Here is a 23,708-nt window from a genome sequence, read left to right on the forward strand (position 1 = left end):
CTGGGATAGGAATCACTTGTTAACCCTCAAAGGCAAATAATAAAATTAGAAATAATATATTTATAGAAACATCCTTAATGTGGACAGGAGGCAGGATGCGTGTTCAGACGACTGAAGGAACGAACACCTCCAAATGTAGTTCGCTCAGGACGCATATTACTGAACAGGGTCTCTAACCCTTTCTACACAGTATATGTTCAGAAGGTCCTTCTTTTCTGTTCCCTCCTCTTTTTGCTAATGTTTCATTTATAAGTTTAATCTTTTAAGTTTGGAATAGAAGATTTTTGTCATCAATACAATTATTAGTAGTGGATTTTACAAAAACAAATGTGGTATTTTGGAATAATGGATTTTATATCGGGCAATTAAATAGTACCAAAATCAGAACACAGATCCAGAAGAAAAAAGTGATATTTATTTACACCGATCAGTCATAACAGTCCTAATATTGTGTAGGTCTCCCTTGTGCCTCCAAAACAGGTGTGACTCATCAGAGAATGGACATGGGCCTTCTGAGGGTGTCCTGTGGTGTCTGGCTACAGAATGTTGTTAGTGGAGGCCTTTGGGTCCCTGAAGTGACTGGCTGGCTGGGAATAGGTGGAGGGGATCTGATCTGGGCTGGAGGAAAAATGAAAAAAAATCTAATTCCTAGAGAGTCGGGAACAGTGAGTTACGGCACAGGTTGACACAACAAACTGACGAGGAGTGCAGTGCTTGTTGGATGGAAAGGCTTCAACTGTGCAGGATGATTGCAGAGCAGGAGCCGATTGGATTGCTACACCCGGAGGCTCACACACACACACACACACACACACACACTCCTTCATAGAGGCAAAATCGGGGCAAGAGACATGAGGGACGGAAAAACACCAGGAACACAATGAACAGAACACACCAGAGCCATGACAATTAAACAGAATATATATTTTTATCTATGCTTATACATATTTGAAAACATTCAATGGTAGCCACTGAGATTAACATTAAGGCATGACTTCAGAGCCTCAGGTAAAAACACAGTCAGCTGTTTTTATTGCTATATTTAAATGTGTATCACCAGTATGTATTATATAAGAGCAGGGCTGTTTTTATTTAGAAACCCGGCACACTTAGCAAGCTCACAGATAGCATCAGTGTTGTTTCTTAAAAGGAAAATCTGCAGCAAGCAAACAGCAGGCAAAAGCCCAGAAGTCATGCACTGTGGACCTCTGCTATAATGATATACCAAGGCACTATTTCCTCCTGTATTTGCAAATTTGGTTTTTATTAAATCACTGAATCACTGTGAATGTAGTTGCTTTTTCACCATGATTCACAAAAAAAATAAAAATAAATCAGATGTCAAAGGATGGTGAGTAGCTTTTGAAAGCACTGTGCATGTGCAGTTAATTCCACATACAGGACAGATTTTGTTAATAATAATAAGTCAAACTTTCTGAATTCCTCATGGAAGATAACTTTTAAGTATATTTACTCAAGTGCTATACTTAAGTACATTTTTGTGCTTCCATCTTATGCTACTGCTACTTTTACCACAGACGTCTTGAAGAATCTCGAGCAAGTCCAGTCCCCTTTGTTTTAGCACGCCACTTGTTTCTACTTTAGTATTTATTATATATTACTGTTTATCTTGCTACAGAGAGATTGCAGTGTCTGAAATATTATATATGTTTTTATATACTCTTTAATTGGTATTCTGGTAATGATAACCCATCTGATCTAACCACGGTGAGATTAACGTAATTCCTATTCATCGCCCGCTCACCGCTCAAAGACTCCCCTGAGTTTAATTGGCGTTTGTTGCCACAGCATTGTTACTGCTGGAGCTCTCTGATCTGTATTTCTATAAATACTCTCCTGTTTCTATGAACAGGTGTTCCACTGTGGAAGCACCAAGAAAACAGCTTCTCTCAACATGTGCCTCATGACTGATGCAAAAAAAAAGTGAAGCAAACATTTCTAATGGCTTTTAATACCTTAAGTCCCTTAATGGGATTATTTAATTGAAACTACATTAATAAATCTACTGTATGCTTTCATAGGGAAAGTTTTAGTTGAAATGAACTACTGAGTGTTGAGCCAGACGGCTGTGATCAGCCAATAAACACCAGTCATCCAGTAAATCAGCCTCCCCCTCACCGCCTCAGCAGTAAACCTCGTTAAGACGCGGGGCTCGTTAGGGCCCGGCATCATTAACATGAAATACTGGGTTGCTATAGGAGACGGGGGTTGGGGCGTGTGTTACAATGTGACACAGACACAGAGCCAGGCCGAGAGAGGATTGATGGGTCTGGGGGTGCGTGTTCATTTGTGTGTGCCTATTTGTCAAACCGATGGAGCCGATAGTGTCGGCTGCGAGAACTACGAGGCTCAGACAGAGGGAAGAGAGAAAGCAGAAGTGCTCATGAAAATTTCAGGCGATGCCACCTACAGGTCCCGTGACAGGCAGCCCGATTTATGGAGAGTGAAAAAAGGAGGAATAGAGCTCAAAATAGAGGGTGAGAACGCTGCAGAGAGAGGGTGAGAAAGGGTTAGAAGTACCGAGGAGAGAGACGTTCAAAGAGATAGAGAGCTACTCAGAGGTAGAGGAGGATGAAACAGAGATTCTGGGACTTCCCATTACAAACCTCTGTGTGGTCAAGTGACTCATAGTTGGACTCCTGACAAATATTAGTAACAGTATTTGTGTATCTGTGTTTCCTTGAGCCTGTGTGCTGCGTTGTTTCCACTCACTGTGTAAAGTGTTATTACTAAAAGGGCAGCACTGTAAATGTGGAGAACGTTTTGTTAACTCTTTACTCCTCTATAGTTATCTGATGGCTTGGCCCCTGACTTTTAACTATGCATTACATTCTATCTTTGTGTGCTTTTTTTTTTCCTGAAACATAATTTTGTCAGTGGGTGCTAAACCCATAATACATTCAACTCATGTTTTGACCATAGACTGTATACAAATATGGACAATGCGTCACCACTTCCTTGCATTTGCCAATCTGACGCTATTTTCCGGGGATATGGGCGGGGCCATCCTGCAAGTTTGGAGCCAGAGTCTGTGCAGTACGAGACACAAATTGTACTTTCTGTAAATTAAACGACTCATCTGTTTAGGTTAGCACAAAGTTCTGCCACAGTGCTTCATGGCAGCATCGAGTGCAGACTAATGAAACTGTTTCAAGAGTGTATTAATTGTGAGAAAATGAGGAGTCATGCTATTAATTTGGCTGGTTCAACACTGCCTCGTCAAACCGTCACGATCTATCAAGTTCATAGAGCTTTCAGATTACTGAAGTGTAAATTAAATGAAGGATCTCATCTAACAGGTCCCTCATACTTTAGTGGAACATTAACCCTGATAGCTGTGCCTTCCACCTTCCAGTTTGAGACCAAATCCGGCAAAGCAGCAGCAGCAGCCCTGCCCTCCGCCGACGCACTGGACCCTCCCGACTTGAAGGTGGCGCTGAAGAGGGAACGTGAAGAACACCAGCACCTCCTGGCTGAGTCCTACGCAGCTGTGATGGACCTAACTAAACAGGTAGACGACTGTGTTTACCTGACTGGAGCCAACTGTAATAACGTATTTTGATTTGGAAACAGCTTAGACTTTTAAAAAAACTAGAGCCAGTTGATCTGAAAATTGTACTGCACTCCATCTTGTTTCCTCCTCCTCTGATGTGTGCCTCTTCTTGCCTCCCCGCTTTAACCGACCCGTGGACCAATCAGCTTCAGATCGGAGAGAGGAACTGGGGCAGAGAGAAGCTGGAGCTGCTGGAGAGGTTCAGCCAGGAGAGAGCTCAGTGGGAGCAGAGGCTGAGGGAGGCCACTGCCCAGCAGGGGAAGGTATGACGGACGGGTGTGTGCGTGTGTTTGTGTGCATGTGTGAGATAGAGAAATGTCAAAGATTATCTTGGGATAACGGAATCAGAAAGGATGAGGTTGTACAGGGTATCTGAGGTAAGGAAAACACTGAAGGTATATAAAGTCAATATGTTCTTCCCGGTCTATTTGCTCTTCTATATTGAGTCGGTCTCTCTGTTTACCTTGCACCACTGAGGTAGAAGATGAAAGTTAAATTCCGTTATATAACACTATGTAGCGTTTTGTCATCTGAACTGGATCGATAATTCAAACATATTCAAAATGATCCTCATAGGAAGTCAGACAACGTCACTCCACCTACAGAATATTGATCTGGAGTCACTCCGTTGGGAAGTGATTATCCTCCAGCATTTTTCTGATAAGAATTAAGTCTGGTAACATGCCAAGCTACACCTGTATACCCGATAAGGCTTTTCAGTTGAGGGTTGTTATACATGGTGGGTGGAAAATGGCAACACTCATCTTACATCGTTTACTGCTGAGATTTTAGGGCACTACATTTCCGTCTTTTTACTGGTATATTCACCTCAGGGCAGTCCCACACAGCTGTTAATTCCATGACGTGAGTAAGGAGAACCCTCAGTGGTGTTATTGCCTTGCTGTGGTCAAGCTGAGCTCACCGGGTAAACATGGTCAGTCATAACTGCTGATTAGACACCGGAACAGTCACCGCCAAGCGGCTGCAACATGTCAGGGAGGGATGGAGAAGAGTTTCGTCAGTGGTCACAAGTTAAAGCTCTTCTCTTTAAACACACACGCAGTTAAAGGCCCAGATACACAATTAGAACTCTTCCGTCATCTCTGTCTGCTGCCCTTGCTTTCTTCTAGGTTTTCATCCTCTTCCCCTCCCCCCCCTCTCCTTGCACTGACTGACACTATCTCACACCTTTTTATTAACATTGGAAACTTGGCAGAAAACGTAGCTTGTCATTCTTTAAATTTATTCTGCTCTCTGCTTTTGTCTGAGCCTCGCTCTGAAAGTGTCTGTGTCGTGTTCTGTCAACACAAATCTTACCAGCTTTCCACTCTGCTTTTATTGTATTTGTTGGACCTCTCCAACACTTCTGATATTTGATAATAGTGCCCCCATCAGGCCAGTTAGTGTACAGCTAGCAGCATTTTCGGCACATATATATAAAAATTCAATTTACAAATTAATTTTTTAACGGTTTTCATGTGAATTCATTATCATCAGTTTTATTTGAAAAAAAAAACATATTGCAAGGGGAAGTGTTGCTTTATGTACACTAAAAGTCAGGGTACTATATAGTGTATGAGTATAACATCTATATAGTTTCCTGTCAGTATACTGCACACATTCAGACAGCCCTGTCCACAGTTCTCCAAGCTGCAGGTGAAAGTGAAAGTCCATCAGTTCTCTCTCTACAACTAAGCACATTTTCTGCAGATGTCCTTTAACGTTATCCCGCTCTGTCTCATTCTGCCTCTTTCCTCTGACGGGAAATGGCTTCTGAGAGTTTAAAAACTGGAAGTGTGAAACACACTGACTCAGCATGACTATCTATGTGTGTGTGTGTGTGTGTGTCTGCTCGCACGCATTATATCACCACTGCCTCCTGTCACAACTGCTCCGGGGGAAGTTGGCTGCAATGAAAAGAATGTGTGGAAGTTGGGGGGAAGAATATGTATAAATGAAAAATGCTGCAGAAGCAATTTGTCCAAATGATGCAGGTCCATTAAATGCTAGTAGGTTGTAAAAAGTAAATATGGCGATTTCCTTTTCTCACACAGTCTATGTCTTCCACACAGTCGAAGTCAGCCGTTGGTGAGTCCTCTGTGGATGCGGTTGTTGCTAATGGAACAGGATCACCAAGGTAACAGTTAAAAAACACTGTTCTCCTCATGATGTTACATTAAATTTCTATAAATGAAACTTGTTTAGTCAGTTTATTAATGTTTCATTGTGCTTAAAACATGTTAGTGTAAATGTGTAATCTCGACAACAGAACGCAACTTCTGCTTTCTCATGAATTCATTTGTGAAAAGGTTGAAATCCACGTTGGAGCTGGACGGCCCAGAGGTCAATGGAACAGCCAATCAGGAGGAGAAGTCACAATTTTCAGTCCCACCTATTTTTATTCACCCAGAGATGGGTGACATCTCCAGGAAGAATTGGACTTACCTGACCAACGAGGTCAGTAACTTTTAGTATTTTACCACTTGTTATCAGAATTCCTTTAATTTCAACTTTTAAAATTGACTTTTCGAAATTTAGTGAGTTGATTCATTCATTATTATATTGTTGTCTCCTCTCCCAGACCCCAGAGATCATGGACACTTGTAAAACCTGGGACGGTCCCAGCGGCTCCTGCAACAGTCCAGTAGGATCACAGCTGGATATGGAGTCCGTGCAGAGGAGCTACACTGCTCCAGACCGCACCGGCATCCGGATCTACTACAGCCCTCCTGCTGTGAGACGCATGGAGCACCGGAGAAGAAACCAGGAGCCCAAAGAGCCGCTGCAGGCCCAGAATGGAAGCTCCACCCCAGGACTGAATGGCTCAGACGGTGGCGTGGCTGCAGTGGAAAACCTGGATGTTCAGCACCAGCAGCCTGCGTCCACTTTTTCCTCTTCTTATGAGCAGTGGCTGAGCTCCCTGTCCAAGCAGCACAGGGAGCTGCTGGAGAGCCGAAGCAGCTGCATCGCCAGCTCCATGCCAAGTGTCATCAGTAGCAGTCTTAACGGCTCAGCGAACAGCGTGGTCGATGGGATGACGTCCGCTTCTGCTTTCCACGGTCTGGAGATTGGGGAGATTTCGGCCAATTTGAGTGACGACATGAAGGAGATGACCAACTGTGTCCGCCAGGCCATTCGCTCTTCTTCTCTGGAGAGGAAATCCAGCAAGGAACCTGGGAGTCAGGTAATGTTTCTCATCATTATTCTCCATAATATTATGGTCTACTTTTGGACCCAGAAAGGGGAAGAAACTGCCAAGTGCAGCAAGGTTATTCCTATCTGTTTATAATACAGTCAACTAGTTTCAAGAACTTTCTAGTTTTCAGAAAACTTCTCAAAACAAGATCTATAGGAAATCATCATATTCTCCTGTTGAAGTTTATCTTTACTGCACCTTAACCTTTACTAAACTTGTTAAACACTCTCCAACACTCTCCACCCAGGCGATCGGCGTATCCACGAGGTCCACGCAGACTGCAGCCCAGTACGTCAGCATCGGGCTTCAAACCGAGACCATTTCCAGCAGCAGGGGGGCGGGGCTACACTCCAAATCCTGGTCTCCTCGTCCCTCTTCAACAACCACCTCCTCTTTGGCGTCGGCCCGAACTCGGCAGATATCAACGTCCCTGGATAAAGTTCACAGCCGCATCGAGAGGCCGTGCTGTTCGCCCAAGTATGGATCACCAAAGCTACAACGCAGAGTGTCTTCAGGTAATGTCTTTTCACAGCTGTATCCATCTCAACCTCAGTTATTTTATTGTCACTCTTGCGATCTGTGTCAAAAAATGTTGATATGAGGTGTTAAAAGAGTGAGATATCTAAATGTTGTGTTTTTAGGCTCCACCTCCAGACTAGATGGGACTTCCAGGGACCGTAGCCTGTGGAGCCTCCACCAGAGACCCATTGGTGGAGGAGGAGGAGGAGGAGGCTCAGCCTGGGCCCGCTCGACCACCACCAGGGACAGCCCCGTCCTGAGCGGCCTCACCGACGGTCTCTCCAGCCTCTTCAGCGTGGTGGAGCATTCTGGAAGCACAGAGTCACTCTGGAGGGGTGAAGCAGGTGAGAAGGGGAAGACATGAATTCAACTTTTGTATTTTGTATATTAACTGTTTGGAGGTTTGGTCCTAAAAAAAGTTTACAGTACTAGTCATGTCATGTTGTGTCGCTTAATTATTAAGATCTTCAGTACATCCCAAAACCCGATGCTTTTTACATGATGTAAAGACACTGGTTTCATAGAACTCCCTTATTTCCATAAGGTTTATGTCTGCTAACGGCAAAGTCTTTAAAGAGCAACCAATTCCCAGACGTGTCCTGCTTCATGAAGTCTATGAAATATCACATTACTAAACAAAAACACCCCAATCTATAACATGCATCGCATCATTTGTTACTAAATTGTGTAGAAACACACAAGAGGGCTATGTATTATTTTTCAGAGCTTTCAGGGTTTTGCAGCTGCCAATATCTGCACTTTTAGTCAAGATAAATGTATCAGTTATTAGTTAGAATAATGCAAATTTCATACAGGCAACATTCACCTTGGATAAATAAACATGGGATCCAAATCTTGGCAGCTATCAACTCGTCAGGATAATACTTCCGAGCTTTTAGGTTTTAAAATCCGGGGTTGACGAGAGTGCAGCACTCAGCAGGAAGGCAGAGCTCGGCATGACGCTGGTGCTCCGCCTGACGGCTCCTGTCACTCGGATACAGACACACAGAAGCATGTTGACACCGTTGTGACTGCAAAACAACGTATCTGGGAATTATTTTAAGAGTATAAAGTTTTGTTATGACATGAGTTTTTACTAGAAGAATAGGGAGATCACAAACTTCAGTCATAGGTGACAAATTCCATTGCTTGTTTTGGCACCATTAATTACATTGTGGAGTACTTTTTCAATGTCATTGACTTTGCAGTGTAAAAAGCCTCCAGGATTCAGTTTTAATACCCACCGTCAATCTCTTTTTTTGTTTTTTTGCGTAAGGAGCCAGCCAGACTGCCAGCCCAGCTAGGCAGCCTCCCGCCGCAGGAAAACCCTCTGGGGTGGCACTCTGTGGATCAGACCCCAGCTCTCAGCGGTACGGAGGCCTGGTCCAAGAGTTCATCAGGGAAAAGAGAGACTCCCTCGGCGGCCTCGGAGGTCTCGGAGTGTTGGGGGGCTTCGTCGGCGTGGATGAGCCCAAGCCGGAGTGCGTGTCGGTCGGAGGGCTCGGCTCTCTGACTGGGTCGGCTGGAGGCAATGACAACGTGACCAGGATTGTCAATAAGAGGTTCATGAAGCAGACGGCTGGGGAGGAGATGGTCAGTATTATGGAATAGGGACGGAAAGAATGAGCAATGTGGCAGGATCTGACCATGGATGGAGGTGACCAGTGAGACCAGTGGTACATTAGAAACTTGATTGGCTCATACCAGGGGTTTTGATTGCATTATTTAACATGAAATTAACATTTAACATGCCAACCTCTGCACACCACTGCTCTGCATTTTACACATTTGAAAGTAGTTTTTGAAAGGCTAGCTGTACAATTTTAGATTGAAATGCCTTCTTCCACAAATGGCACAACTGGAACGATGGCAAACACATGCAACATATTTGCAGACAGTCAGCTAAAACTCACTCAGTGGTCATCTCCCCTCTCTGTCCTGCTGGTATTGGTCGTCTTTTCCAATTTATATTTGTGTTCTTAAAGTTCTCCCACACACCCCAATAGAGCAAGCAGCAGCAGGCACCTAGAGGGTAAATAAGAGATCTTTCTGTTTTCCAGGATGGACCCTGTGACTGCACCGCCCAGTCCTCCTGCTTCACCCGACCATCGCGAGCGGCCACTCGCCACTGCAAGCACCGACCTCACGAGCCTCCAGCGGCAACAGAGGAGAAGGGGGACGCCTGCAACGACTGACGACACCTCTACTGCCACATGCACACATGTACACACACTGATTCTTCACCTTACTGCCAGGAAAACACCTTTCTCACACCTACAACCTGCCACCCAGGCACACTGCCAAACCTGACACACAAACCTACTGCCACATGCACGCACTCACAGACACACAGAACACGGGCAATATTCAACTTGTCTTGGACTGTACCATTCTGATGCCAAGGACAGGGAGGACAGAAACTCCAACCCAGGCGCAACCGTCACAGAACGACCAGCACACATACACACCTAACTCATTCAGATAAGTGCGAACTGAAGAAAGTCTAACAAGTAAAATGATGTCAAGACTGGACCTATTTAAACACCCCCTTCAACTTACACAGTAACTGGTACTACAAATTGTCTCCTTTGCCTGCGATAGAAGACCCAACACACTGACCTGATCATCTTGCCAACGTTAGAAGCGAGGTGCAAACTGTCACCCGCTGTTTACATGTGCATTCAATAGTGCATGTGTCATTTTGGGAGCTGTAAAACCGCAGAGAAGACATCTGTCAGAGATGGGAAGATCTGGTGGAAAGCTTCAGTTTCTGCAGAGATGGTTTCTCTCTGAACTTTGTCACAAACACATCCTGTGCTGGGAGATTATGCCGCTCCGATTCATTAGCACAATAACATTCCAGCGAGTGTCTCCGACATGGATCTGAAAATGCAGCAGCTTCATTACACAACTAATTCAGTTGCAGACTAGTTTACAATGCCTCTTATTAATTCACAAAAGGAAGATATTAAGGCCTGTGCAGAGGCACGTATTCCAGCTTGACCAGCCTTGGACTCCACTGATGGATGTTTGGACTTAACATGTGTGAGACCAGGATTTAAATCTTAAAGACCACCGCCCCATCAATTTATTTGGAAACCTTAACAGCAGAAAGTTATTCAGTGTTTTTCCCAGACGGACTTTTGCTACACATATTGGGACATTTTGAGGCAACGTAGCCATGACTTAAACCTTGTAGATTTAAGAAGTCCTACTTTAAAGAAGCTATCCTCCAGAATCTCATCGGGAAATGGTTTGAACTGTTTCATATTTTTTGAGATGCCGCTTCACTGATGTCAAGATTCATCCTTTAAACATCGAACACTGATGAAGACATGGTGCACAGCCCTACAGCGCAACATTTCTGTTGTTTGCACTGATTGAAGACCACTCCAGATTGAAAGTCAAATTTAATTTTATATTTTTTTTTTTTTTTTTTTTTTTTACTTCTTATACCATTTTTTTCTAGTTTGGGATCAGACACAAAACCACATGAAATGCATTCCATTTTTTTCTCAAGTTCATGTACACTGCATTTTTTTCTTCATATGTAGCTTTTGGAATCTGATACTGAGTTTTAAAACTCATCGGCCCACTGTATCCTTACTACAGTGGTTAAAGAATCATACATGACATAGTGTAACCACAACCAAGCTCAAACTGCTGTCACTCTTAAATTTGGAGGAATTAATACCATCGATGAGAAACCCTAGACCGTGTTCTAGGAGGATTTAGTCAATGATTTATGTATGTGTTTTTATGTACATTTTGTTGTTCACTTTTAATCTTTCTGTTGTATAAACGCACCATTCCCTGGTTGAATGAAGGGGATCATTTTGAATTCACCTTCCCTCGTCCTCTCCTGTCTTCTATGAACCTTGAACTTATATTGAAGATGTAGCATGGTAATCTTTGTAAACAGCAAGAGCTAAAGGAAGGTTTTCACTTATTTCAAGAAATAATTTCGTAGTATTTTTAATTTACTCAATTAGTCTAGCTAGTTTGCTAAATTAAAATGTGTTAGCTTTTTACCTGAGCGTCATTCCCGCCAGTATAAAATGGGACGTCTGCACACTTAAGAGAAATATCTGGGACAGACGCAAAGGACTAAGAATAGTTACTTATGGACCGACACGAATGCAAAAACGCCAAGAGAAATTGTTTTAAAACGATAAAATACTGTAAGATGAAAACAATCATACTTTTGAAGTTCTATTATACGTTGTTTCTCACACCCGTTTGGTTTGCCGTGTCTTTCTAATCAATCCACTGGTATTCAAAGTGCCTGTCACGTCACCTATAAGTCAGCTCACACCAAAACTGGACTCATGAAAACCCACAAACCCAGCAGGCCTTTTTTTTAAATGAGTGAGATCATTTTTATGCACATAATTACAATCAGGCACTAAAGCTACAATGAAGTACTGTAGTACAGTGGAGGAGGGACAAAATGGTTAACAGGTATAGGAGAATAGTAAATACACTATATAATGACTTTTTTTATATTAAGGGTTATATTATATTTCTGGAAAGTAAATTATTTTTGTTTATTTTTTTTATTTTTTACTTGATCTTTTCTGAAATATTAGCTTCTTTCTATTCTTTCTATTTAGTTATTACGGTGCTACTCGGTGTAAAGTCTGCTGTGGGCTTGCTGCCCCTTTGGCAAGGCATCTACCCATCTTTCTATTCGTCTGTTTTACCATGTCTGGTTGTGTACGAGTAGCAGCCCAGCGTTCCTCCGGCTCTGCGCACCATTTAATGACTCAGCAGTTTAAAATAGGGCATTACGGTGCTTGTATTTAAATAACACACTGAGGAAAACCCACAGTCTAAAGGCTGCTGCTCTCTGTCTCCACTGCAGACCTCACTGCTGGTACAAAACCAAAACTCACCGCTTCAAACGCTACACTCCTGATTGCCGCCAGACTACAATGTCTGATTTTCAACCACATAATTATACAACAGGTAGTTTTAGCTCAGCAATCTGATTGGTTAAACCATAAAAAAACAATGACATCAGCTAATAAGACTGAGTACTCACTAGTTCCTGTTTTCTACATGCCACATTTCCATCATTTGAAATTTTGTACATGCATTTCTACAAACTACATCTGGAGAATTAATTAGATTATATGATGAACTTAACAAGGACTAAAGAAGAATATAGTGGAGCTGTTGGTAGAATGTTCAGCAGCATGCACATGAACGGCAAACGTCATTATCGTCTCTTTAGTTCAAGCTCAAGAGCCATGACAGTTAAAATGAACATTGTGTTTGTGTTAGCTTGTCAACAAAGACAACAAAACATTTTCAAAAAATACCCATTCGGACATTAATGCAATGAATAGGCTTTATGTATCGCACATAAAGGTGGCGCTAAAAAAATTGTGCGTTGTTTCTATAAAGTGACGCTACCTTCAAATGGGGTCGCGCCTTGTGTTTTTGGGAAAAGTCCATAAGAACGACGCCCTCTTGTAGTATTCACAAACTGGTAGGTGAAAATTGTCTTTAGTTGGGATTAGTGGCCTCAACCTATTTCACCTTTGGATTTCGTACAGTTTCCGTTACCTGTTAATTAGCAGGTAACTTGGGGTGACAGCATGAACATGGGGAGTCGTATCCCACCTGTCAACTGTGACTTTATTGAACACTTACTACTAGTACTACTTACCACTATTTCTACTTACGAAGTTGTGCATACCACAAGAGATGGCTGTTTATATGGAGTTTACTTGTGACAATGGTTAACAGGACGACATACTGTAGTGACAAGCTTAAATGTTCCATTTGAAGGCAGCTTTAAAAACAAAGGTTTTCAGCGTGGTATTTCTCAGACCGGAGGTCCTGCACATCAATGAAAACAGCAGCTCAGCATCCAGCCGAGGGCTACACATTTTAAAATGCACTGAGTCTGAATTTGGTAAAAATGGCAAAACAAATGCTTAACAGCAGGCTCTGTGGTTTTTGATCTGTCTAATCAAAAAGTTAAAATAATCAAGGGTACAATGATATTCTTCTGATTTTTGACAAATACCACTGACTATGTTTAGTATACTGTATACTGGAGGACAGTGTGGAAGGCTGGCCAAACAATATGTTATTATCTAGACTAAAAATAGTTCAGACGCGTAAGTGGTGTCATGTAAGAGAGATTATAAAAGGGCAAGATGATTTTTTTCCGTGCACTGTGGTCCAGACTTCTCAGAAAAGTAGTAGAAAGGTCCTGTGTGCCGATTCACAGCAGAGAATGTAACACAGGCAGACAGGCTCAGAGTTTCAGGGCGACCAGTGACCACAGTCCAATAATGACTCAGTCGTCCCACAGTCTCTCCCACCACACACCAGGAAGAACAGTCTGAAACCACAAAGGAACCTTCACCACAGGCTAATATTAGACCTGACTCAGTTTCTGCTTGTTAACATGCACTGCAGATCTAAATAATCTGACATAGTAATCCCTTAATCCCATAAATTCACATTTCATTGTTAAAGGTGAAACTACTGTGGATGCCAATAACAGCTTGGAACAATTATTGTGATTTTTTTGTTTTAAAACTGGAAAAATAAAAGCCACAAACCGGAAACAAATCAACTACATAAGTACACAATAGACTCCACACTACTGATAGTTAGCATCATTTAGTTAAGACAGGGAGCGATTCTGATTCCTCATGACATTAATGAAACAAAACCTCTGTTCTACCTCTTATATTTTTAATACACTCTGAGACACGCCATGAAATAACACGGAGCACGATTAATGTATATTTGACTTCTGGCAATGAATCATTGGAGCATATTTGATGCCTGCGTCCCATTGTCATTTGTCTCACTGTCCCCAACAAGGTCACTTCAGTGCCTTTCCTCTACAAAGATGTCTTGGTTTAAATTTTTTGTAAACATTTGGCTGTAGCTGAGTACACACTGATGATGATGACACCAAATTCTGGATGAATTACTTAAATGAGTGCTGTTGGAGAATGTTTTGTTACATTCATCTTCAGTGGCGGCTCTACTACCTACTGTACATTGCAGACCTATGAGGGATCTCGGTATCAAGCCTTAGAAATTAGCTTTTTGTTTCCAGACCTCCAAATCCAGACCATTATGTTGTGGTTAAATGCATTTTTTCTGCTGATATCACTAATTCAGACACAGGTGCATGTTTTAGACCATATGATAGAATGTCTGATTTGAAGATGATATTCAGGGCTTGTGGATAAAACTGTCTGTAGTGCTGCTTTTAATGCATATTTGAGAATGGAAAAAAAAATATGGAATAAGGTTTCATGTTTTGTCTCTGGTGTGCACACATAATATAATTATGTATATTAAGAACACACTGCTTTCAAATATTTTCTATTACATTTGATTTTTATCACATCAAACTCAAGATGTGGCACATCAGAGCTGGAAATTCATTTAATATCTATTGGCATTTACTGCAGCCCGGTCATATTTTGTATGAAAATCCATAATGGCAACTCAAATTTGTCTTCGACTCTGATGTCATTGCTCAGTTGTCTCCACCTCTTCAGCTTTTCCACCTGCTTTCAGGTACCACATCTGCTCCTCCCCCTCAGGTTATAAGATACTTGGCATTTCAGCCAATTATAAAAACAGTTTTATAGGTCGCACAACATCACCAGCCAACGACAGATGACTTCTTACAGGTTGCATGACACAAACCATGAGTATTATTGTTCCCTGCGTGTCTGTGCGCCTTTCAGAGCAACATGATTGATTCCAGCTTTTTTAACGTGTTTCCATACCATTCATATGCTGGGACTATGTACATGATTACTTAGCTGAACTATTACCTAGAGATTGCCTGTATATATGCTTTATATAACCCTACTCTCGTCTTTTTTAATAATGCTAGATTCTTGAATATAAGGAGAATGCAATGAAAGCATAATAAAATGAGTACACTGTAAGAAAATCTGTTCCCTTGGATCGCAACTTTAAAAGTAAAAAAATGTCCGTACTCTCTGTCCTGTTGTTTCTTTGAGAAAAGCTGAATATCAACAGCTGACCTGACCAGGGTCGCTGTGGAAGTATGTAGCTCTCTCCCTTTGTAGACACTTGAGCATTTCTTCTGTACATAGGTGCATTTTGAAGATGATGGAAAAACAAACAGACAAAAGAAATGGCAGCAAACGTTAACAAAGTAAAAATTTGATCCGAGCAGACTTTTAAAGGGGTTGGGGGTTTTTATTTCTCTGACCAATGTAGCTTGTAAAACAAGATATTACAACTGCCTTCTGTTTGTCATAGAATTCACAAATAAATGTTTGATGGACTTTATTGTGGTTTGTTCTCTTTTCATATGTATGTATTGTGCTTGGATAAAATGTCTTTTCCCATCTTTCCTTGACATAGATTAGTTGACTGAAGTCAAACAATCAATGGACAGTGTGTATTACACGTTATAAAACCACTGTACATAAAGATGGACAACCATCTGTGATGCCATAGGGTTCCTGGAGAGCCGCTTTGAAGCTCAGTTTGATGGCTCTGTTCTCCACCTAACTCCTAGCTAATTCAAGAATGGTCAAAGAGGAGGAGTGTGAGTAGAGCCATGACCTAAACCATGCATAATTTAAACAACTGAGTTATAAAAAAGCTCATGTCATCTGAGCATCATGGAGTTGATTTAGTTTACAATAAATTGTCCCTGATTGTTGGACTATCCAACATTGCCCCATAATGAAATCCCAATGTTGTTGGCTGCCCCCCATGCAGTTGTCATGTAACTTCATGCCATGCCATGAGTAAGTAAACTGATTTTTGTACCAGGTCTGAACCATAGACTGTACAACGGTGGACCAGAATGGGTCCTCAAAAGTGAACCCAAAGCTAGTAGAGCTCCCCCTGGTGGCTGGCTGCAGTATAGGTCATAAGCTCCACCCCCTCCATGTTAGTGGATGGGACTTGGGCCAAACTAAAACACTAAATTACATGTCTCCAAGGATGGTTTCAGTCTTTTTAGGTGGTTAATATAATGCTGATGCATATTCAAGTGTCAACTTTTTGGAGTTTTGCGTTTTAGTTAGTTATTTGATGGTATAGAAACAGGATGTGACATAATGGCGACCACCAGTTGCCACGCCAACCGCTCCGTAAAGCGGTCCTGTGGGGCCATGAGAGGTGTTAAAACTATTTTTAAAAATAAGTACAATGTATAATCATACATTTTCTTGTAACTGGTGGAAGTAGAGCAGAGCATAGGATTAATGAAACAAAAACGCGAGTCTGGAGTCTGCCGGAAGTGTGCTCGGTCATCGATATCGCAGCGCGTGTCTCCACTCTCCGACCGTAGGCTACTGCTCAGACTCTGGCTCCAAAGTTGCAAGATGGTGCCGCCCGTATCCCCAGGAAAATAGCATCAGTTTGGCAATGCAAGGAAGTGGGACACGCATTGTCCATATTTATATACAATCTATGGACTGTGCAGATTGACTCGCTTTTTGGCAACCGCCTCTAGTGGACATTAACGGAACTGCAGTTGTTGACACATTGTGTTGGCTTTGTTTGTTCTAAATATATATTTACTTATGTGACTGGCCTAAAATAGGACTCAAATGATCTAATATTTTTCTTATTGTAACTAAACATCTATAATAAATAGTTCGATATTTTATTATAAATTTGAGATTACAATTTTAATTTAGTTTATAGATATTCCAAATAATGTTCCACCAGTTGCCTGCTGCTCATCTTAAAACACTTGCTGTAATTTTGGATGTCTAACCATGAGACCTTCAAAACATTCAGTGGTTTGAAATAGTAGAAAAACATCCAATATGTGTATAAGGGCCCAACAGAAACCACTTTAGTCTTGTTGGTGAGAAGTCAAAATATTAAATAAAATCTGTTCAGAATATCATGTACTGTACTGAACTATCAATGGCTATTTACCAAATGATGCCATTCCTTTTTACTCTGCATTCTGTCCTGGATATAACTGTCCATAAATATTCTCTATAAATGTGGACCCGGAGACTGTGAAGTGTCCCAACTGATAAGGTGGAATGGACAGATGGTGTTTTGTTAAGACTCAGCTTTTTGGAAAACGCTTACAATATGAAAGATAGAATTATGCAGAGAAAATAATCAGCCAGCAGTTAACTTTGCTGTTCTCTGAAAAGCAGCCAAAACTGTGGACTCATCAGCTCGGTATTTAAATATTGTTTTCTACGATTCCGTTTTTATCCCTTTATTTGTCCTGCCATATGGCTTCAAGAGGCAGTAATACTGGTAAATTTTTCAAATCTTAGCGTACAGGGAGAAAACGAGAACGAAAGTGAAGGGGTGACAAGGAGAGAAAGCCAGAGAAAGAGGAAGAAGAAAATAGCTCCAAGGAAAAGGCGAGAATAAAAGGTCTTCACCAATACGTGAAAAATCCAGCAAAGTGTTTGAAACCTCAGGATGCATGTGTTGTCAGCGCCGCAAATACAGAGGAAAGAGAGGGACGATGGACTCTCAGCCCGCCAAGTGATTTGCTAGTGGGGATACTAGAAAAGAAAGCAAATTGAAGAAGGGAAGACAGAAAGCTTCCCCACAGAAGATCAACAAAGGAGTCATGTTTCGAGGCTCTCTGAAGCTCCTCTGCTGCTCTGAGTAAAATGCAAATATCAGCCAGCAGGTATGCATTACTTACCATGTTCATTATTCTAGTTTAGCAAGGTCATTCACTGTATGTGGAGCTGTTGAGATAGCATCAGGGGAGACAGCAGAAAGTTAGCTGACTGAACCAGCAGGAACTTTTTGTGCTACACGCTCAAAATTAGCTCCACTGAGAGGGGCAATGCACTCTGTTGCATAAAATTTTAGCATGTGCTCCATGGGGTTTTGGCAAGTGTTTCGAAATCATGGAGGAAGTAACCAAATTGGATTGTTTATTAAATTCCTTTTCATCTCAGTAAATCCCGATCTATCTACTATCTGCTCCATCACTACAGATACTTCTTCTGTCTCATATCGCTGTCTTGTTCTCTTTGTTTTTCCTTCAATACGTCTTATGGGAGTAAAAACAAGCTCAAGAGAGGATGTCGGCAGTCTCCACGCACGGACAGGAAGTGACCTCACCTTGGCAACATTTGAAAACAAAGGAATCACTTCCTGTTTTGGCTGAACACATATGTAATGGTAGTTTTTTTCAGTGACCCATTTTCCATGGGATTAGATTAGACTGTCAGATTTCTTACATCCATTAAATAATAATGAGATGGGAAAAGTATGTTTTTGATGTTAAAGTTTATCAAAGTGCATAACGTGCAGTGTAATATACTCTCTTAGAACAAAATATGCTTGTTTTCTGTAGGTGTTCTGTGATTTCCATTACCACTGATGAAATTACTATTTTTAAATAAACAAAATAAATAAATCTATTTAATCAATAGATTGAAATGTACACTCTGCACTTCCGTGTGAAGGTTATCACTGGTTGAGCAATCGTTGCTAAATCAATGTCCATTTCCAACACAACTCAATCAGACCACATTAATATTTCAACACGTATAGATTTACTTGTCCCTCAACCGACTGCTTCAGTTAATTCCATGGATTTTCTTCAGAAGGCGATTTAACCGAGCTCAAATCCCACTGCAGGAGTCAAACTAATGTGTGGCTTTAACTTCAGAGCTGCTTGATTCCTTGTTAATTCAACCAGCCCAGGCTGTGGGGATTACCATGATGCAAGCACACATCTAACCTGTGTCTACTTCCTCAACCTAACTCTGCAAGAATATTTAAACCCAGCAGTGAAGTTTAGGCCAAACTAATGAATGGATACAATAGTCTGGAAGCAGAGAACATCACGCTAACGGCAGAATCAGACCAAGGAGGAACTGATGTTAAACATATAGATCGTTCTCTCTCTCTCTCTCTCTCGCTCTCTCTCTCTCTCTCTCTCTCTCTGCTACATGAGGTCAGTGGAGGAAGAAGCATGAGGAGCTCTTATCTAAGAGGAGCCACTAAAGACCCAGCTGTTCTCCTGTATCTGTATACCTATATTAGTGTGATGGTGGCTATCGTAAGAGGAAAGGCAAAGGCAAAGCCAAAAGACTAAATCAAAGTAACATCTATCACAGGAGTAAGAGTGACCCATTTTCATTCATTATAGATATGTATGCTTTACAGCAATTTAGTGTCACATTGTTTGACAGTTTTTGGTCATTCCTCCGATCAACAGACACACTGACAGGAAACATCATCCCCTCAGTCCATGTTTAATCACATTTAGACCAATTTAAATCTGAGACGCAGCCATATGATCCAAGCTAAGATGATTTTATTACATTTATCACATTTAATAGATCTATATTTAATAGATACAATCAGATCCATAGCCGGCTCCTATTAACAGTGTTAATATGTAGTAGTAAAATGGTTTAAAAGAATATAAGTAAATGAGAGAGGCCAAAAAGTTAGCTTCTGAATAATTTGTCCCAGATGTACATTTACAGTTAAATCACTTAAGTGATTTCACTAACTTAATAGACTTAAGTATTGCAAAAGATCACCTGTAGCCTAATCAGTAAATGTATCACTCCTGTATCAATTTATCCCATGTAGATTTTTCAGTAGATTTCAATGTCATATCAAAACTATTTGCACTGCACTTTGGATCAGACAATCACACACAAACAATTTGAGGGTTCATCCCTCAAATAGTTATGGCCGCACGAGGGCAACTTGGCTGCACAGCGTCAGTGTTCCACAAGAATCTGGGACACACACACACATGCAGGAAGTCAGGTTCAAATGCAGGATATAGTCAATGAGGCTCCACTAATTAAAACTGAATTCAAGGAGAGGAACTCACGCTTGTCACTTGCCTAAATGCACAAAACACACACATGAACACACTATCTCCCTCTCACACACACATGCAGTTAAACGTCCGTCAAGAAATATGCTCTTAGGGGAAGGGAGTGGCTTCCTTCAGATGAAGCATTGGCTGAAAATTGTCGAGTCATTATTACAAAAAAATAAAAAAATAAAAACACACACTCACACAATGAGTCACCATGGACTTCAGCAGCAATAACAGAAAACACATCCAAAATAGCAGCAATAGAAAAGCATTAGCTTCCATTGTCATCTGATATATCTCTTCAGTCTATTTCATGTATCTGCTCTATTTATCTCTCCCATATAGTGAAAGTATGAGATAGAAAAGTCCTCAAAGGCTGCGTTGATAGCATACAGTATGTTCAATATACAGTGAGTTCAAGAGAGCATGAAGAAAGGGAGACTATACAATAAGGCCCAGCCTTATTTACTGCTGCTATGCCCTACAGATGGAGTATTATTTTTCACCAACCTGTCTTTTCTTTATTCAAGTCGTGTCTATTGTTACTGCCACAACATGAAAACATACAAAGATGTGAAATACATAGTCTCCTAGTCCCACTGTGCTACATGTATAACATGACACAGACAATAACTACTACTAATGCAACTACTGCTACTGTACTTTTACTATTCTACAACAATATACTGTATTATGACACATAATACAAAAGGAATATGTAAACAGAAGATAAACAAGTGGAGTCTGCAAGTAGAACCTAAACTATACAGTGAATGTGCACTACACCGGAAGTGTACAATGAATGGATACTATTGCTGATATATCAAAAAGTCTAGTTAGCACATGACACAGTAGAAAGTAATGCTTAGCAACAGTGAAATCTATATAACCTGAGTACATATTGTAGCGTCACTCTACTACCACAGCAACAATGTCAAATAATAGAACACAACAGAACTGAACATTAACACATACACTTATCAGTACTGTGAGCTGCAGATATATTTAGCTTATATAAATCGGCATCGTCAATAGTACTTCACAGCGTGTTGGAAGATATAATGAAGCAGGGATAAAAAGAAAAGAGCTCTATCTCCGAAGCCTTTTCCATATATAGCAGCTAAAGGTCTAATAACTAGACAATGAAATTCATCAACAAACTGCTGGTGTGCAGCCTCATTCTCTCTGTTACTACAGGGCGTTTGGTGAATTTGTTAACTCACTGATGTTGAGAGGATTTGGACAGTTCCTCTGCTAGCGTTAGCAGATGCCTTTTCAGATGAGTGTACATTGCAGTAGTATTTTTGTTGTATTTCAAGACTGACTTACATATTCTGCATGTCGCGGTAGTACGGGCTTCATCTGTAGTGATCGGCGACCATGCAACTGCTTAAAGCATCATTGCACAGCAGCAAAGTCAACTAGTCGGTTCAACCCAAATATATCAGGATTAGCCACTACATTAAAACCACCGACAGGAGAAGTAAATAACACTGACCATCTTGTGACAATCCAGTGTTCTGGTGGGAATCTTTTGGACCTGGCATTCATGTGGATGTTACTTAGACATGTAGCATCCACCTAAACCAGACCAGGACCCCCCACCCCATAGCAATGACACTCCTTGATGGCAGCAGAAACAACAAAAAAAATATGAAAAACATCACAAGGTGTTGACCTGGCCTCCAAATTCACTAGATCCCAAATTGATCAAATGTCTGTGTGGTGATCTGCAGAGGCCCCTCCCCTCAACCCATAGGACCCAAAGGCCCCCACTAACAATATTCTGTTACCAGACACCACAGGACACCCTCAGAAGGCCCGTGTTCATTCTCTGATGAGTCACAACTGTTGTGGAGGCACAAGGAAGACCTACACAATATTAGGAAGCTGGTCATAATGTTATGCTCAATCGATGTCAACAACATCAAAATGCAACATATTGCAAAAGGTAACGGACATGAGACTATACCTTTGCTAGACTGCTACTGAAACTAATGTTATTATTTAATAATATTATAAGTAACTACACTACCTAGCCAGAAACAGTGGTAAAGTTACCTTTTAGAATATGATCATTTCTAAAGATTCTTCAGTCCACCAGTTAATAGTGGTTAGAAGACTGTTATTGGACAAAATTGTTGGACATTATACTCTATACAAGTCTAAATGCTCAACATGCTCATACCACTGAAGAAATAACAGGAATCATGAACAAATAAGGACATCAGAGACAGAATATAAAAAGAGCTGACACTCAACGTGACCCATGAGGTTGAGGTGCCATCTAGTGGCTGAAATATGTTAATAACAGACCTAATGTGTAAAAACTTTTAAATATCAAATAAAATATAAATAAACAAAAATATATAAACTAGAATCACAACCTTGATCTATCTATCTATCTATCTATCTATCTATCTATCTATCTATCAATTAAAACACTTTTTTGTCTTGGTGCCATTCCTCAAATATCAAAGATATGTATGATGATGTTTTAGAAAATGTACTTCATTTGAATTATTTTCAGTAAAATAAAACATGTATATACAGTATATGCAAAGATTTGAGAAGGTCTCATTAGTGTCCACAACCTTGCTAAAGGGTTGAGTGGATACAGGACAGAGCAACAGTGATTTCAGAAAATACCTACCAGGAAAGCTGGTTGTGCATCAAAGAAAACCCCTCAAGCAACTCAAGCTCGAACACAGACGTCTGCAAAAAAGTGACGTAGAGGTTTCAAGATGCACAGTAAGGAGGCACTCGAACAAAAATAGCATGCACAGTGGAGCTGCCATGATGAAAAGAACCCCGTCCCTACTGTGAAGCACGCAGGTGGTTTCCATATTTTCTGGGCTTGCGTGAGCTACAACACGCAGGGAATTTAGTCCCCCAGTATGAGAAAATACTGTAGGATAATTTACCAGTTTTACTAGTCTGGAAGCAACATGTTGGATGCATCTTCTAAACCACAAAGTAAAGTCAACCATTCAGACCTCTAAATCATTGACAGAAGTCTCAATCTTCAGTTCCTGCAAGATGACCAACAGGACTTTTACTAGGAATTTTACCAAGAAGAGTGGATCGCTCCTCTGGAAAAATATTTCCTCCATTGCTACGTCTTATTTAATGATTGCACTATTATGTGGTGCCATACAGTTTATTCTGAATCCCACTAACAATAAAAGATATAATTATTGCCTGATCACCCATTTTCTTTAAAAATAAAAATGGAACACAACTTATTAATTCTGCCAGTGTATGTAAATGTATGAGTAGAACTGTACTTAGCCACTGCGCTGCATACCTGTCTTTTGCATATTTTGCTTGAGTTTCATCTGGGACTACTTTTTATTTTCTATGCCGGTGAAATGGCAACAAAATGTGTGAACTAAACTCATGCATCTTTGCAACTGATCCATGCACCTTTCACATTGTTACACATTGTGAGCACTCTTTGGCACACTCCTGTTGCTCCTTTTGCCATGCGCGCCTCAGAAAAGCATTAACCACATATTTTTGCTGCTACAACTCTTCTTATCAGATGAAGGACCAGTATAACGGCATACAGTGCGGATCATGGCCACCGTCACTGT

General features: G+C 41.0%; 1 protein-coding gene across 1 annotated transcript in view; it reads left to right on the forward strand.

The window, feature by feature from the left end:
• mtcl2 (microtubule crosslinking factor 2) overlaps positions 1–15,623 on the forward strand; it is a gene marked incomplete at its 5' end in the record, with an annotated part of 92,679 nt that extends 77,056 nt beyond the window's left edge. The window contains 9 exons of the mRNA XM_084552723.1: positions 3,377–3,532; positions 3,721–3,837; positions 5,647–5,711; positions 5,884–6,031; positions 6,156–6,758; positions 7,018–7,285; positions 7,412–7,633; positions 8,566–8,882; positions 9,350–15,623. Of these exons, the coding sequence (XP_084408849.1) occupies positions 3,377–3,532; positions 3,721–3,837; positions 5,647–5,711; positions 5,884–6,031; positions 6,156–6,758; positions 7,018–7,285; positions 7,412–7,633; positions 8,566–8,882; positions 9,350–9,484 (2,031 nt within the window). The 3' untranslated portion in view covers positions 9,485–15,623. The remainder of the gene's footprint in view (positions 1–3,376; positions 3,533–3,720; positions 3,838–5,646; positions 5,712–5,883; positions 6,032–6,155; positions 6,759–7,017; positions 7,286–7,411; positions 7,634–8,565; positions 8,883–9,349) is intronic.
• Positions 15,624–23,708: the final 8,085 nt, after the last annotated feature.

This window comes from Chelon labrosus, assembly GCF_963514085.1.
Source record: "Chelon labrosus genome assembly, chromosome: 10".
NCBI lineage: Eukaryota > Metazoa > Chordata > Actinopteri > Mugiliformes > Mugilidae > Chelon > Chelon labrosus.